This window comes from Stegostoma tigrinum, chromosome 26, assembly GCF_030684315.1.
Source record: "Stegostoma tigrinum isolate sSteTig4 chromosome 26, sSteTig4.hap1, whole genome shotgun sequence".
Classification (NCBI taxonomy): Eukaryota; Metazoa; Chordata; class Chondrichthyes; order Orectolobiformes; family Stegostomatidae; genus Stegostoma; species Stegostoma tigrinum.
Window position 1 is genome coordinate 26,021,599 of NC_081379.1, and position 16,527 is coordinate 26,038,125.

Here is a 16,527-nt window from a genome sequence, read left to right on the forward strand (position 1 = left end):
ACCCTCCGGACCAACCACAGGGAATCTCTCCATCTTTGGTCCGCCTCCTCCTCTCCCTATTTATTCCAGAGCCCTCTCCCCATCCCCCTCTCTGATGAAGGGTCTTGGCCCTAAACGTCAGCTTTTGTGCTCCTGAGATGCTGCTTGCCTTGCTGTGTTCATCCAGCTCCACACTTTGTTATCTTGGATTCTCCAGCATGCGCAGTTCCCATTATCTCTGGACTGACAAAGGAGTTGATAATGATCTGGCAAGGAGGATGAATAGTCGTTAATGGGGACTGTTAGTGACTAACTACTCCTGCTTGCAAAAAGGATGGGGCTACCTGTTGCCTGCCACTTCAACACACCACCCTGTTTCCTGGCCAACATCCCTGGCTTGCCGCAGTGTTCCAGCGAAGTTCAACGCAAGCTGGAAGAACAATACACCATTTTCCGCTTGGGAACACTGCAGGACCCCAGACTCAATATTGAATTCAATAATTTTAGAGCCTAAACTCTCCCATGTCCTAGCCCTCTATCCCACACACCAGGCCTTATCACACAGTCTGCCATTACACATCACGTGTTGTTAGACACTAACCGTCCCTATTAACAACTATTCATCCTCCTAGTCAGATTGTTATCAATCCACCACCCACGCCCTCCACCTCCTCCAGGACTTCCAATTCCCTGGCCCCCAACACCTCATCTTCACCGTGGACGTCCAGTCCCTATACACCTGCTTTCCGCATGCAGATGGCCTCAAGGCCCTCCGCTTCTTCCTGTCCCGCAGGCACGACCAGTCCCCCTCCACCGACACCCTCATCCGCCTAGCTGAACTCGTCCTCACCCTCAACAACTTCTCTTTTGACTCCTCCCACTTCCTACAGACTAAGGGGGTGGCCATGGGCACCCGCATGGGCCCCAGCTATGCCTGCCTCTTTGTAGGTTACGTGGAACAGTCCCTCTTCCGCACCTACACAGGCCCCAAACCCCACCTCTTCCTCCGGTACATTGATGACTGTATCGGCGCCGCCTCTTGCTCCCCAGAGGAGCTCGAACAGTTCATCCACTTCACCAACACCTTCCACCCCAACCTTTAGTTCACCTGGGCCATCTCCAGCACATCCCTCACCTTCCTGGACCTCTCAGTCTCCATCTCAGGCAACCAGCTTGTAACTGATGTCCATTTCAAGCCCACCGACTCCCACAGCTACCTAGAAGACACCTCCTCCCACCCACCCTCCTGCAAAAATTCCATTCCCTATTCCCAATTCCTCCGCCTCCGCCGCATCTGCTCCCACGATAAGACATTCCACTCCCGCACATCCCAGATGTCCAAGTTCTTCAAGGACCGCAACTTTCCCCACACAGTGATTGAGAACGCCCTTGACCGCGTCTCCCGTATTTCCCGCAACACATCCCTCACACCCCGCCCCCGCCACAACCGCCCAAAGAGGATCCCCCTCGTTCTCACACACCACCGTACCAACCTCCGGATACAACGCATCATCCTCCGACACTTCCACCATTTACAATCCGACCCCACCACCCAAGACATTGTTCCATCCCCACCCTTGTCTGCTTTCCAGAGAGACCACTCTCTCCATGACTCCCTTGTTCGCTCCACACTGCCCTCCAACCCCACCACACCCGGCACCTTCCCCTGCAACCGCAGGAAATGCTACACTTGCCCCCACACCTCCTCCCTCACCCCGATCCCAGGCCCCAAGATGACATTCCACATTAAGCAGAGGTTCACCTGCACATCTGCCAATGTGGTATACTGCATCCACTGTACCCGGTGTGGCCTCCTCTACATTGGGGAAACCAAGCGGAGGCTTGGAGACCACTTTGCAGAACACCTCCGCTCAGTTCGCAACAAACAACTGCACCACTCAGTCGCAAACCATTTCCACTCCCCCTCCCATTCTTTAGATGACATGTCCATCATGGGCCTCCTGCAGTGCCACAATGATGCCACCCGAAGGTTGCAGGAACAGCAACTCATATTCCACCTGGGAACCCTGCAGCCTAATGGTATCAATGTGGACTTCACCAGTTTCAAAATATCCCCTTCCCCAACTGCATCCCTAAACCAGCCCAGTTCGTCCCCTCCCCCCACCGCACCACACAACCAGCCCAGCTCTTGCCCCCCACCCACTGCATCCCAAAACCAGTCCAACCTGTCTCTGCCTCCCTAACCTGTTCTTCCTCTCACCCATCCCTTCCTCCCACCCCAAGCCGCACCCCCATCTACCTACTAACCTCATCCCACCTCCTTGACCTGTCCGTCTTCCCTGGACTGACCTATCCCCTCCCTACCTCCCCACCTATACTCTCTCCACCTATCTTCTTTAGTCTCCATCTTTGGTCCGCCTCCCCCTCTCTCCCTATTTATTCCAGTTCCCTCTCCCCATCCCCCTCTCTGATGAAGGGTCTAGGCCCGAAACGTCAGCTTTTGTGCTCCTGAGACGCTGCTTGGCCTGCTGTGTTCATCCAGCCTCACATTTTATTATCTTGTTATCAACTCCTCTGTCTGTCCAACTGTTCTTCTCTCCCCTTAGGCTCTATCTATGGTTTACTTCCTACCCCAGCCCCCTCCCTATTTTCTGCATTTAAATTGATGCTTTCCCAGCTACCAGTTCTGAGAAACAGTCACCAAACCCGAAACGTTAACTCTGCTATTTTCGTCAGTTGCTGCCAGACCTGCTGAACTTTTGCAGTAACTTCTGTTTTTATTCTAGAACTCATTGATAATCTTTTCCAAAACAGCTGACAAGAATAATTGATTTCAATGGCCTCCTTCTGTACTATTTAATTTTAGGACAATCCAAGCTAACAGCGTACTTACCTGAGAACACCTGGCTTGAACTTTTCAAACCTCTCTGCATGATATCGCTGTTGAGAACCTGAATGAGGTGAATCACTAGCCATTGTCATGAACTCTTTTCTCTTTTCACTAATACGAGCAAGATCACGTGGCTATAAAGTTAATTCAAACATTATATGAAAGTTAATTTTATACTAAGATAAACAACTGCAAATTAAATAAAAATATAATCATGTTGTTGTAAAAACACACAAATGAATTTTTACTATGAATTTTGAATCACAAGAACAACTAGAGAAAACCTCTAAGTAGAACTGACAATGTCTGACAAGGTGTTCTTTGAATTACAAGTTGTATACTCCTGTGCAATAAAAGTAGAACAGAACAGCCAGAGAAAGGAGCAACAAGTATGACAAGGAAGAAAGGAAAGGAGGAACACAAGTGTGCAAACTGCCCTCTGCGAGAGGCATGGACAAGGCAAATGAGGGAATAGAGGGGAAGGGCTCCAGATTGGGCAGCAGGAAGTGGGGAGCTGTAAAGAGAAGACAGTTTAAAACCTGCCAAAGGAATACCCAAGTTAATAAAGGACTGGAAGACACAAAAATTGGAGACAACGAATTACTTGCAAATGAACATGCAATCTCTAGCTTGAAACTGCACTAAGAACAACACTATATTAATTGTTAAATTTAAGTCTCAACTTTTGAGATTTGGGATACAGTGACCAGGGGAATAACTGCTTGGTTCAAACTTTTCAACTTTAGGCTAATGCAATGGCAACACATTCACTGTGACCTCACCAATCTGTGGAAGGTGCAGTTAGGGTGACAACTCTGTGAGTGTATAAGTGTCAGTTACTTTAAAAAAAAAACTTTTATTGCTAAATGTTGTCTTATACCAATTTAAAATGCTACAATGTTTACTAATTAGTACCTTGCTTGTGTGTTGTGGCTTTGAGTGGAATGGCAGTTTGATAATTCTGCTTCTACGAATGTCTGAATATCACGTTTTTCAGCAGTAAAACAGAAAGGATTGTTACAAGGTAACTACATTACTGAATAAATGAGCCAATGAGAATGAAAAAGTATTCTCAAAAAACATCACCCAGGCCCCCCAATAGCAGCAGGGAGATTGAAGAAAGCATAGGTTGACAGATTTTGGAAAAGTGTGCACGCAGTAGGGTTGTTGTAATGGGTGACTTTAACTTTCCTAATATTGATTGGAACCTCCTTAGAGCAGAAGATTTGAATGGAGCTGTTTTTGTAAGGTGTGTTCAGGAGGGTTTCCTAACGCAGTACATTGACAGGCCGACGAGGGGAGAGGCCATTCTAGACTTGGTGCTCGGAAACGAGCCAGGGCAGGTATCAGATCTTGTGGTGGGAGAGCATTTTGGTGATAGTGACCATAACTGCCTCACATTCTACATAGCTATGGAGAAGGAGAGGATTAGGCAGAATGGGAGGATATTTAATTGGGGAAGAGGAAACTATGATGCGATTAGACATGAGTTAGGAAGCATGGACTGGGAGCAGTTGTTCCATGGTAAGGGAACTATCGACATGTGGAGACGGTTTAGGGAACAGTTGTTGGGAGTGATGAGTAAATATGTCCCTCTGAGACAGGCAAGAAGGGGTAAGATTAGGGAACCTTGGATGACGAGAGCGGTGGAGCTTCTAGTGAAAAGGAAGAAGGTAGCTTACATAAGGTGGAGGAAGCTAGGGTCAAGTTCAGCTAGAGAGGATTACATGCAGGCAAGGAAGGAGCTCAAAAATGGTCTGAGGAGAGCCAGGAGGGGGCACGAGAAAGGCTTGGCAGAAGGAATCCGGGAAAACACAAAGGCATTTTACACTTACATGAGGAATAAGAGAATGGTCAAAGAAAGAGTAGGGCCGATCAGGGATAACATAGGGAACTTGTGTGTGGAGCCTGAGGAGGTAGGGGAAGCCCTAAATGAGTTTTTTGCTTCTGTCTTTACGAAAGAAACGAACTTTGTGGTGAATGAAACCTTTGATGAGCAGGTATACATGCTGGAATGGATAGAGATAGACGAAGCTGGCGTGCTGAAAATTTTGTCAAACATTAAGATTGACAAGTCGCCAGGCCCGGATCAGATTTGTCCTCGGCTGCTTTGGGAAGCGAGAAATGCAATTGCTTCGCCACTTGCGAAGATCTTTGCATCCTCGCTCTCCACTGGAGTCGTACCTGAGGACTGGAGAGAGGCAAATGTAATTCCTCTCTTCAAGAAAGGAAATAGGGAAATCCCCGGCAATTATAGACCGGTAAGTCTCACGTCTGTCGTCTGCAAGGTGTAAGAGAGGATTCTGAGGGATAAGATTTATGACCATCTGGAAGAGCATGGCTTGATCAAATACAGTCAACACGGCTTTGTGAGGGGTAGGTCATGCCTTACAAACCTTATCGAGTTTTTTGAGGATGTGACTAGAAAAGTTGATGAGGGTCGAGCTGTGGATGTGGTGTATATGGACTTCAGTAAGGCATTTGATAAGGTTCCCCATGGTAGGCTCATTCAGAAGGTCAGGAAGAATGGGATACAGGGGAGCTTAGCTGCTTGGATACAGAATTGGCTGGCCAACAGAAGACAGCGAGTGGTTGTAGAAGGAAAATATTCTGCCTGGAAGTCAGTGGTGAGTGGAGTTCCACAGGGCTCTGTCCTTGGGCCTCTACTGTTTGTAATTTTTATTAATGACTTGGACGAGGGGATTGAAGGATGGGTCAGCAAGTTTGCAGACGACACCAAGGTAGGAGGTGTCGTTGACAGTGTAGAGGGCTGTTGTAGGCTGCAGCGGGACATTGACAGGATGCAGAGATGGGCTGAGAGGTGGCAGATGGAGTTCAACCTGGATAAATGCGAGGTGATGCATTTTGGAAGGTCGAATTTGAAAGCTGAGTACAGGATTAAGGATAGGATTCTTGGCAGCGTGGAGGAACAGAGGGATCTTGGTGTGCAGATACATAGATCCCTTAAAATGGCCACCCAAGTGGACAGGGTTGTTAAGAAAGCATATGGTGTTTTGGCTTTCATTAACAGGGGGATTGAGTTTAAGAGTCGTGAGATCTTGTTGCAGCTCTATAAAACTTTGGTTCGACCGCACTTGGAATACTGCGTCCAGTTCTGGGCGCCCTATTATAGGAAAGATGTGGATGCTTTGGAGAGGGTTCAGAGGAGGTTTACCAGGATGCTGCCTGGACTGGAGGGTTTATCTTATGAAGAGAGGTTGACTGAGCTCGGTCTCTTTTCATTGGAGAAAAGGAGGAGGAGAGGGGACCTAATTGAAGTATACAAGATAATGAGAGGCATAGATAGAGTTGATAGCCAGAGACTATTTCCCAGGGCAGAAATGGCTAGCACGAGGGGTCATAGTTTTAAGCTGGTTGGTGGAAAGTATAGAGGGGATGTCAGAGGCAGGTTCTTTACGCAGAGAGCTGAGAGAGCATGGAATGCGTTGCCAGCAGCAGTTGTGGAAGCACGGTCATTGGGGTCATTTAAGAGACTGCTGGACATGTATATGGTCACAGAAATTTGAGGGTGCATACATGAGGATCAATGGTCGGCACAACATTGTGGGCTGAAGGGCCTGTTCTGTGCTGTACTGTTCTATGTTCTATGTTCTAGATAGGGTCTCAAAGAAGACCCCGTTTAGAGAGGGAAAAAAAAAATGCACCCTGGTCTCGAAAACCTCAACAATATACTAGTTCTTCACAAACAAACAAAGAGCAACTATCAACTGACTTTATGGCCAAATTGACTTTACCTTTTTGATGTGGATGTGTATTTCAGATCACAACATGTATTTCCTATAGGGATCAACTATTAAATTAGCCACAAAAGCAAACCAGAACAGCAAACTGTACTAGTCATCAGTATCTGCACCTCAATCACTGCCTCAAAGGCTAGCATTCAATTTCAGGATGTGCTGTACAATACCATACCATACCAGACACATTTTCAAATTAAACCATCTTGGGAGCCCACATTCATTTCTCAAAATAACTTATTTTCTACCATACATATTTGTTCAAACACGAAAATGAAAAAATATCGCTTTTTTTAACGCCAAGATATCCTAAATCTCTACAAATCCAATTCAGATACCAAAAGATCCCAAAAAAACCAAACAAAACAGTTTAAATTGCTGTTTTCCTGAGGGAGGATGCCAGAACAACTAGTGTCTTCAAACTCAAGATTTCAGTTTAACATCTCATCTGTGACAGATATTGACTTTCAACACACCACTCTTCCATTGCACAAATTGTTCAGTCACATTCTGGAGCAGGGGCTTGAACCCACAACCACTCTGACAAAGGAGAGTTTAGAACTACTGAGCCAAGTGACCAAGTACGAGCTCTTAATGAGGCTTATGGCTGGTTCATAATCAGATCTGTTTATGCTCATTTAGAACATGAACAAATTGTTGACTTCTGTAAAACCTTGATTTTATAATTTACCCATTTTGAACAAAAAAAATCATTACAAAGCTATGACAACCTTACCTTTGGACAATCCTTTAACTGATGTTCTGTTGAACCACAGTTGAAACAACAAGGTTTCGGCCTATTTAATACAAAATGTGTTTTTCACTTACTTAGTAAGTCATTTTAATAAAATGACATGTTATAATATCATTTTTAAAGAGATTTGAGACCTATGCACTTATACATACCTCTTAGCTTTCAATTCCACTTCTTGACCCTCTAAGGACACAACTTGGGCAAAGACTTGTTGATATCTTTACTGCAAATTCAGGAATTACTCATTTCTACAAACATTTATGTCCATTAGTAGGCTTCCTGTCTAAAAAATGTACAGCACTGTATTGCAAGTTTTTAAACATGCTCAACAGCATGCCAGAAATAGTAGGAACTGCAGAGGCTGGAGAATCTGAGACAACATAGTGTAGAGCTGGATGTACTCAGCAGGCCAAGCAGCAGAGGTGCAGGAAGGCTGACGTTTCGGGCCTAGACCCTTCTTCAGACCAAAACGTCAGCCTTCCTGTTCCTCTGATGCTGCTTGGCCTGCTGTGTTCATTCAGTTCTGCACCTTGTTATTAACAGCACGTCAACTTGCTCTAACAATGTAATATGCAGAATTCATGAAATGATATTGCTGAAAAGGCTGAAATATTGTTCTGTGAAACAAAACACAATCGCAGAACTATTAACTTGGTCATGTTCCATGATAAAATAATCAATTGTGTGTATCTGGGCTACTACAGTTATCTTAAACTATTCTCTTCATCTGATTAACGACAACCTGAAGACAGAGAAGTTGCCAAAGTCTTTTGCTTTAAGCTCATCAGGAGCTCTGTAAATTTTGAACAAACAGAATTCAAACTTTAAAAAAGTATGCCAACCGTTTGGCAAGTTGACTGATTGGCAAGGCACTGCTGTGGGAAAAGCAATGGGGAACCCACAGACTTTAGAAGCTCCCTGGTAATTCATATAAGGTGCAAAGCTTAATTACCCTTTGTATGCAGGCAATGGACTCCCACATATCAAAGTATCTCACATCAAGTAAGTGAGAATGAGCCATTAGATTGGTTATTCGTAGTGCTGCTAACACAAAAGGTTGTTCTGTGAAAATGTTGTTCAATTGCAAAGCCACATTTTCAGGCGGATTTTGTTCTTGACATTCTCTTAGCTGCACAATGAGCAATATTGTATACAAATGTTAGTGCTACACTAGATGCATAGCCACGCTTTCTAATAACAGGCTTATCAAGTCGAACAGGCAGAGTACATCCCAGACTCAAAAAGCTTGTCCTTACAAAACCCAAAAACATTTATTATTGTGTGATTCTGAGATTGGGTAGGGCTTGCTGAATAATTGTGTTTGCTAACAGTTAAACTAACAACTAATTCAAGACAGTAAAGCTCGTAAATATGTTTCATTCACATTTGCAAGATATGGCATGTGTTTATACATAAGGACCCACTCTCTGCAAACAAAAGGAATACATTTAAGTCTTCCCTTTACTTCCCAGGGTATTTCAGGAGCCTACAGTTTTTGTTACTTCTTCTATGGCAACCCTTCAGCAAGAATCGACTTGCTCACCTATTAGTATCCTTTTCTCTGATAATTTAAATTGTGATCATTTGAAATTTGACATCCTTGCATCATATTGATTAATGCAAAATGCAAAATGAAAAGAAGTGACAATATGACTCTTTTCAACAATAACGTTTCATGAATTCTGCATATGACATTAACACTCATATACCATATCTATCTGTGCACAGACCTTTGAAATACTGTTCTGCGAAACAAAACACCCTGCGCCAAAGGCTAAAAATTAATTAATGACTTCCTATTATAAAATAGGATCAGCAGGCAAGGAAGTAAAAACATTCATTAGGTCAATTTCAGACTTGAGGTACAGTAGCTTTTGCACAATTTGGTTACATTGAAGCTGCAATCTTTCCAAATAAAAATTTATAAATAAATGTGAAATAATTTACACCCATGGCATTTATTTCCCCTCTCACAGATCAGGATGATTATTTCAAAAAAATGGTGAAACAGATTTCAAGACTGTAAGTTATTTAAATCTTACAAACATCTGGAACTACACAAATTAAAAAGTTAATGCTTAAAATTCTTTATATTTTGAAATTAATATCTGAATAGAAGTAGATATTTAACTCCCAAAATAATATCACTATATTTCACGGACTTCTCTAAGGTCTACCAAAATCACCAGCCACTTCTCCATCTCTGGGAGTCTGCGGGCAAGGCTCCAGCAACTTCAACTCCACTTACGTCTCTCCTTCCAACCTGCTTAGAGGGTGCCTTAACCTTTGGAGAACCCTCTCCTTCCAGTTGCAGTCTCCTCACTGATCACCAATTATATTCCTCTTCTAGTCCTTCAATCGACCTGGTAGCCCTTGGGGGCAGATATCAACATTTAGTTGGAACAGTAGCCCCCTATTTGTTTACTGCCAGAAATGCATCACCCTGATCCTGCTAACCAGCCAAACAGTGGTTGATTTCCTCCTTTTGGTCCCAGCATGGGGACTTCAGCTTTATGGGAATATTCTGGGCTTTATCTTGTAATAAAGAAACAATAAACTGAAGTAGAATTCTTCCAATGAGCAGGATACTTGGGTATTTCCCATCCATTTGTCAGCTGTGGATTCTCATTTAGCAATGGCTGTCCGAGTTTGTCAAGGCAAAAGTTGGTGAAGTATTGAACGCTTCCCACAACCTGCATGAAAAAAAAGTTACAAAAAAAAACTTTCCTCATATGTACTAAGTGGCAAAAAAGTAATGATTTTATTACTATAGAAGGAAATGTATTAAAGTTCAAGAATTCACTGTACACAGATACTTTGCTATTATAGCTAAATATATATAGTGTCGGACCTCATCAATCAATGTTTAAAAAAAAAATTAATCAAAGCACCAACACAGAATCCAAATCAGACATTTCAAACCAGTGTGAGTTTGCTATCCTTTTGTGGTTTGATATTTTAGCACTGACTATCTGAGCATTTTGTTTTCCAAACCAAAAAAAAGTGAATGGAGACAAGATTTTACTGCAAAATTTTACATAAATTTGATCTGCTCCATGAAAAATTGTGAATTGCAATACAATTTATATTATTAGTATTACAAAGTATGTCTCAATTTCAGATAAGCATATTGTAAACAATCTGTATAACACAATTTGCACAATAAGAAGCATTGAAATTGTGAGAAGTATAAGTCAGTAGACACATGGATTTATTTTATCCTGGCGATATAGATCCAAAGAAACAGGAGGACTGGAAGCAGTATACTGAACAAATCTTGGTTAAGTTCAGTTAAATGCATCTAATAATTAATGCACTTGTAACAATAGGTGACTCAGTGTGTAATGCATTTTGCCTGCAAAAGTATCTTTGTAGGTTGGTTTACAATGTTGATCATAAGGTTAACAAATCTAAAAGAAATGTGGTAAATGTAACCCAAATCATTTAATTAACTAAGTACAAGTGCTGGAGGAGATCAGTGCACAAAGTCATAGGAATACAAATGGTTTAAAGATACTCTGTCCCACAACCAAACTACATGTAGAAAAGTAGTAATACAGCAAAAATTGGTATTTTTCCCCATAAAGGTAAGAAAAATTGTTTGAGGATGACCTCTTAGCAAATTGTGAAATAATGCACAACAGAAGTAGGTCATTCAACCACTTGAGCCTACTCTGCTATTACTGCACAGAAACTAAGTATAAATATTTGACACTGACGTTCCTAATGCCAAAGTTATCAAATGGCAATGGGAGCAAACTATTTTTCAAAATTAGGTGGGAATTTCAAAGTGCATTACGTGACTTTAATTTGTGGACTTCTCACATTTTATATTTTGGATATTGTCAATCTTTTTGAAATCTATTTCACCACTTTATTAAAACAATGACCTCGAATTTAGCAGCTCACTAACGTTATACAGATTTGACAGTTAAAAATAAACTTAAACTGAACTAATTGTGCTTCAGGTGGCCTTACAATACAAAATTAAATGTACAAGCTAACAATTACTGGTATAAAGTCCCAGAACTGTGTAAATGTTAGCTTCCAACCATTAAAATTAATTCACAAGAAATGAAATTTTACGAAGTTAGATTATATAGATTGGAGTTCAAATAAATACATTGCTTTACATGTGCCCAGTAGGCACGTGATAAAAGATCAGGTAAATCATGCAATGATTAAGCATCACAGAGCACTGCAGGCGTTGAGAAATGGCAGGAATGTTAAAATATTTACATAATTCTTCACATTATTGAAGATTAAAAATTCTTTAATACTGGCATTATGGCATTTAAAAGACACCTCAATAAGTACATGAATAGGGAAGGTCTGGAGGGATATGGGAGTGCAGCAAGCAGGTGGGACTAGTTTACTTCGGGATTATGTTCACCATAGACTGGTTGAAAAGAAAGGTCTGTTTCTGTGCCGTAAGACTCTTTGATTCTATGACTTTAAGATGCTAGCATCACGTGCTACCTACCAACACTGAAACAACTAACCTGTCATTCCTGACAGTGATAGCAGACAAGTAGACACAGCTTGCGTAAGGATAAGGAAATAGACTTAAACATGTTAAACCAGAAAGCCTGCTTATAAACTCTGGTGTTCCAAAAACAAAAAAGGTATCAAAATGAGCTGGTGTCCAATTTTGGATTTCACAACTGGTTCTGAAAGACTATAACATGGATAAAAGTTGGTGACATACATAAAACGAAGCTCACGAAATGAACAAATAGTGATTCTTTAGACTACACAGGACAGATGCTGGAGGGCAACACGGTGGCTCAGCCTCACAGCACCAGGGACACAGGTTCAGTTCCACCATCAGGCGACTGTCTGTGTGGAGTTTGCACATTCTCCCCCATCAGCGTGGGTTTCCTCTGGGTGCTCCCATTTCTTCCCACTGTTGAAAAGATGGGCAGGATAGTTGGATTGGCCATGCTAAATTGCCCACGGTGTTCAGGGATGTGTAGATTAGGTGAGTTATAGGGATGGATCTGGATGGGATGTCCAAGGTCCAGTGGGGACATGTTGGGCCGAGGGACCAGTTTCCACACTGCAGGCATTCTATGACTCTTCTAGGAGATGTTCAACTCAAATTAACAAATGGCATTAAGCCTAGACGTGATCAACATTTTTTAAATGAATGAGTTCCACAAATTTCCCAAGGCATTATTCCAGCATTGAGAAACAGTATGAAACGAGCCAGCCAAATATTGACCAAGTTAGTCAAATACTAATAATGAGGCAAGCTGTAATAGAATTCTGCATTTCCCTGTATTTTTCCATGGGATGTGGGCACCATTGGAAAGTCAGCATTTGTTGTTCATTCCCAGTTGCCCTTGAACTAGTGACACTAAATTATAAGTATAAACAGAGTAAATACAAAATAATGCACATTTAAACAGGGAAAATTAAATGTGTAGACATTAAGGGTGAAGTTTTGGAAAGTGCAGAAAAGGATTAAAAAAAATCAAGATTAACAACCAAATATCCATTAAAAGAATATGATCAAATCAGGGACCTCACCAAAATTAAAATCACATAACAAGATGCAACTCAAAGATATTTTATTATTATAATGAAGACAAATTCCTAGTGATGCCACCTCATGCATTGTTACGGCCACTCAACCCCCAAAATAAATTAATATTTTACTAAGGGATAGAGAGTGCAACAATGACACTTAAAAAGAGGACGTAAAATCCCTAGCCACCATACATGTGAAAGATTTAATCACTGGTAGGAATATGTGGCTTTGCCTCTTATTTATAAAAAAAAAGCGTTTTTCACTTCTCAACAAGACTGCAATTTTTACCTTGAGTCTGAAATGACCAAATGGAGAACATAACAATTTCTAAGTTATAATAATCATGTTTGAACAATGTAGACTGAATATTTAGATATTCTGGAACCCTCTTCCCTTGCTTTCACTGTTGAGCGAGTAATCGGTAGATACTTAGACGCATACACAGTAACCCAGTTCAGCTGCAAACTTCATTTCTTCTACAGCCAGCCTAACCAAAACCAGTTAACTCAGCTCAAGACCAAAGATTGAACCAGGGTCCCCAGGGCTCAGTATAATGTAATTTCAGCTATGATGCAGTTTTAATAATTCAAATAAATATATTTGTCATTGGACTTTCCACTTACATGAAATGCTTCTTTGATCTTCTTTACTGCATTTGATGTTTTCACTTTCAGGTGCTCCTCTAGCAGCACACTGGATGGCTGAAAGATAGATATGTACTTTTGCTCACAAATTTTAACAACAATTCTGAAATGAAAGCTGTATTTTGTCAAATGTATTCACCTGAGGTTTCACATTAAAGGATGTTTTTTCAGGGTCACTTTGCATATCTTTTTCATATCTTCCAACTAAACTTGTAATGAAGTCTTCAATTTCTTGATGAAACTGTCTGAAAATAAAATCAGTGCACAAATCAGAATGTTTGGTGTTAAATTGGAAGTACTGCAAAGGGAGCAATAAAACTTAAAAATGATTCTAAAACTGAAACTTACTTTGAAATATTGTTGTTCATAAACAAGATCTGAACCATTGGGCCATCTGTTTTGGAGTCACTCACAACTATTTTACTGGCACAAATAAGAAGTTAGTTTAACAAACTTTCAAAACTTGGAAGATACAGAATCCGATTTGACATTTATGTTGCAAATCATACACAAACCACTCAACAATTGGGTTCATGTTCTACAAGATGTGTTAACAGCTTTGAAAAGCCAAATAATTAGAATACACACTGGTCAAATATTGCCATGCAATTAATTCACAAGCATGGAATCAAAGTGTATACATTGGTATATACAATATTTGTGACTGCTGTGATTGGTTCATTCGCCCACCCACAGACATTTCATTACCCTGAGGCAGGACTGAGCAATAAGGCTGCACTGATTATGTTACCCAGCAAAGTAATGAAGTGTCTGTGAACTAAGGAACCAGTTCAGCAAACAAACCAACCACAGCAATTCACAACCCAAATCTACTGAAGAACTTTAGAATATCTGCGACTAATTGTTGAGTTCTATGTAATTAGAAACAACATTACATTGTTTGTATTCAGAGTTTTGTGAAATGTTTGGCTCTCAACATTCATGTTACCTTGGCTGTGTCAATAAGTTCAACTTCCTCTTCAGTTCTGCATGTTAAATGGTTGTCAAGGAAAAGACCCTTACATACCATACTGGCAATAAGCATTCAAGATCAAACCTTAAAACTATTTTTTGAAAAAGGTTTTAGGGCAATGAATAACGCAGTAAAGTATAGCTCTGCATTATGCAACACACCTTTTACCACATTCCATTAACTAGTTGATTTTCTCTCTCCAAACTTCAAAACACGAACCACTAAAGGGCCACACTCCTTACTTTGAAATGTAAAATAATGAAGTACTAGACAATATCACTTCAAAAAATAAGTTGGCATCTTACCACTGTGCATTTACAACAATCTTTGTTCAAAATTGACAGAATTTGCATCATATTGTAGGGAAAAAGGTTGCCAAGCTATTTTTCTAATTTTAAATACACATTCATCAGTTTGGCTTTACATCAGAACAAAGAATACAGTACAACTGCATATGGTGGTAATATTTCCAAATTTAGTAACAGGTGGAAAATGAAATCAAGAATATCGCCTCAATCTTGCAATGAGATACAGAACTAAATGTAGTGGGCAGCATCCAGACTGCCTCAACTTGAATGTAATTTCTAATCATCTTAAATGTCATCAGAATAATCCATTAATAAACATGCAAATTTAACCAGTACTTGGTATGGCTAGACATTCTTTCCCTATTTCAGAGAATTATCTGAAGCCAAGAACACACACCTCATGTCCAAAAACTGCCAGGCAGATGGCAGCTTCAAGTCATCAACACTACTACATTATTGTAATACCTATGGCTTTGTACCTACATTTTAATTATATAGCATAAATGCAGAGCTGAATTACTCAAACCTGGTCAGCTCACAAATTAATCCTGCACACCAATAAATTTGAATACATTATACCTCTATTATTGAATCTTGCAGCATGGAAAAGACCCTTCAGTCCAACCAGTCCACGCTAACTATATTCCCAAACCAATCTGGTCCCACCTGCCTACACTTGGCCCAAATCCTTCCAAATCTCTTAGAATCATGAACTGATCCAAATGTTTTCTAAATGCTGTAACTGTACCTGCATTCACTTTCTCTGGCTGTTCATTCCACACATGAACCACTGCTCCCAGGTTCTTTTTAAATCTTTCTCCTCCCACCATAAAAATATAACCCTTACCTTTGAACTTCCCACCCCTAGAGAAAACAATTGTCATTCACCTTATCAATGCCCTCTATACAGTCACCACATACCTCTTTTGATGCAGTGAAGGAAGGACCAGTCCTTCAAGTCTACTTTTTAATGTCTCAAACCTTCCATTCCAGGCAATGCCCTGGTAAATCTTTTCTGAACCTTCTCTAATTTAATAATATCCCTACAGCAGAGCGACGAGAACTGGACACACGACTCCAATAGTGACCTCACCAACGAGACGTCTCGACTCATATTCGGAAGATCTGAGCAATGGAGGCAAGCGTGCTCAATGCATTATCCACCCTGTCTTCCTACGACGCAAGTTTCAAAGAATATCGTAGTCCAATTTAATTCATTTAGAAAGTCCGACAATACTATCAGGCATTTAAGACCTTGATTCACACAAATAATGCATATTCACGACCTGACAAGAAATAGACATCCAAATATTTCTGCGAAATAGAAGTGAATAAACTCTGCAAGCGTGATAAAAGGATTTAAGAAGGGAAATTTCCACTCACAGAAATTTAATCAGTTCTGTACAAAAATGTCCCGCGCCCTAAATATACTTAACCCCAAAATGTGACCGACAAGTTTTTTCCTAACTTTATACAATTCAAAATCGTGTAGCCACTGCGCAGGGAATAGTAAAAGAGAAAGGGGGGGGGGGGGGAAGAGGTAAAAGAGTGGCGAAAAGGTTATTTCTAATCAGAGCGTTGCTGTGGTGAGCTCTCTCAGGAAGCCGAAATGAAATTAGCATGGGATGACACACAGGCCTGAGTTCCGGGCCTATACGGTGAAGCCAAAGCAAGAAGAGAAAGCCCATCAAAAAATCCAGATTTTAAAAAAATACTGGGAAACCGCA

At 41.1% G+C, this 16,527-nt stretch overlaps 1 protein-coding gene across 2 annotated transcripts in view; it reads right to left on the minus strand.

Moving 5' to 3' along the window:
* Window positions 1-16,527, minus strand: part of zcchc8 (zinc finger, CCHC domain containing 8) — a 37,802-nt gene that overhangs the window by 20,890 nt on the left and 385 nt on the right. For both annotated transcript variants that reach the window (XM_059655064.1, XM_059655063.1), the window contains exons 2-9: window positions 14,469-14,509; window positions 13,868-13,942; window positions 13,659-13,764; window positions 13,499-13,576; window positions 9,932-10,035; window positions 7,495-7,560; window positions 7,325-7,385; window positions 2,834-2,964 (exon numbers count right to left, since the gene is read on the minus strand). In XM_059655064.1, the coding sequence (XP_059511047.1) occupies window positions 2,834-2,964; window positions 7,325-7,385; window positions 7,495-7,560; window positions 9,932-10,035; window positions 13,499-13,576; window positions 13,659-13,764; window positions 13,868-13,942; window positions 14,469-14,509 (662 nt within the window). The remainder of the gene's footprint in view (window positions 1-2,833; window positions 2,965-7,324; window positions 7,386-7,494; window positions 7,561-9,931; window positions 10,036-13,498; window positions 13,577-13,658; window positions 13,765-13,867; window positions 13,943-14,468; window positions 14,510-16,527) is intronic.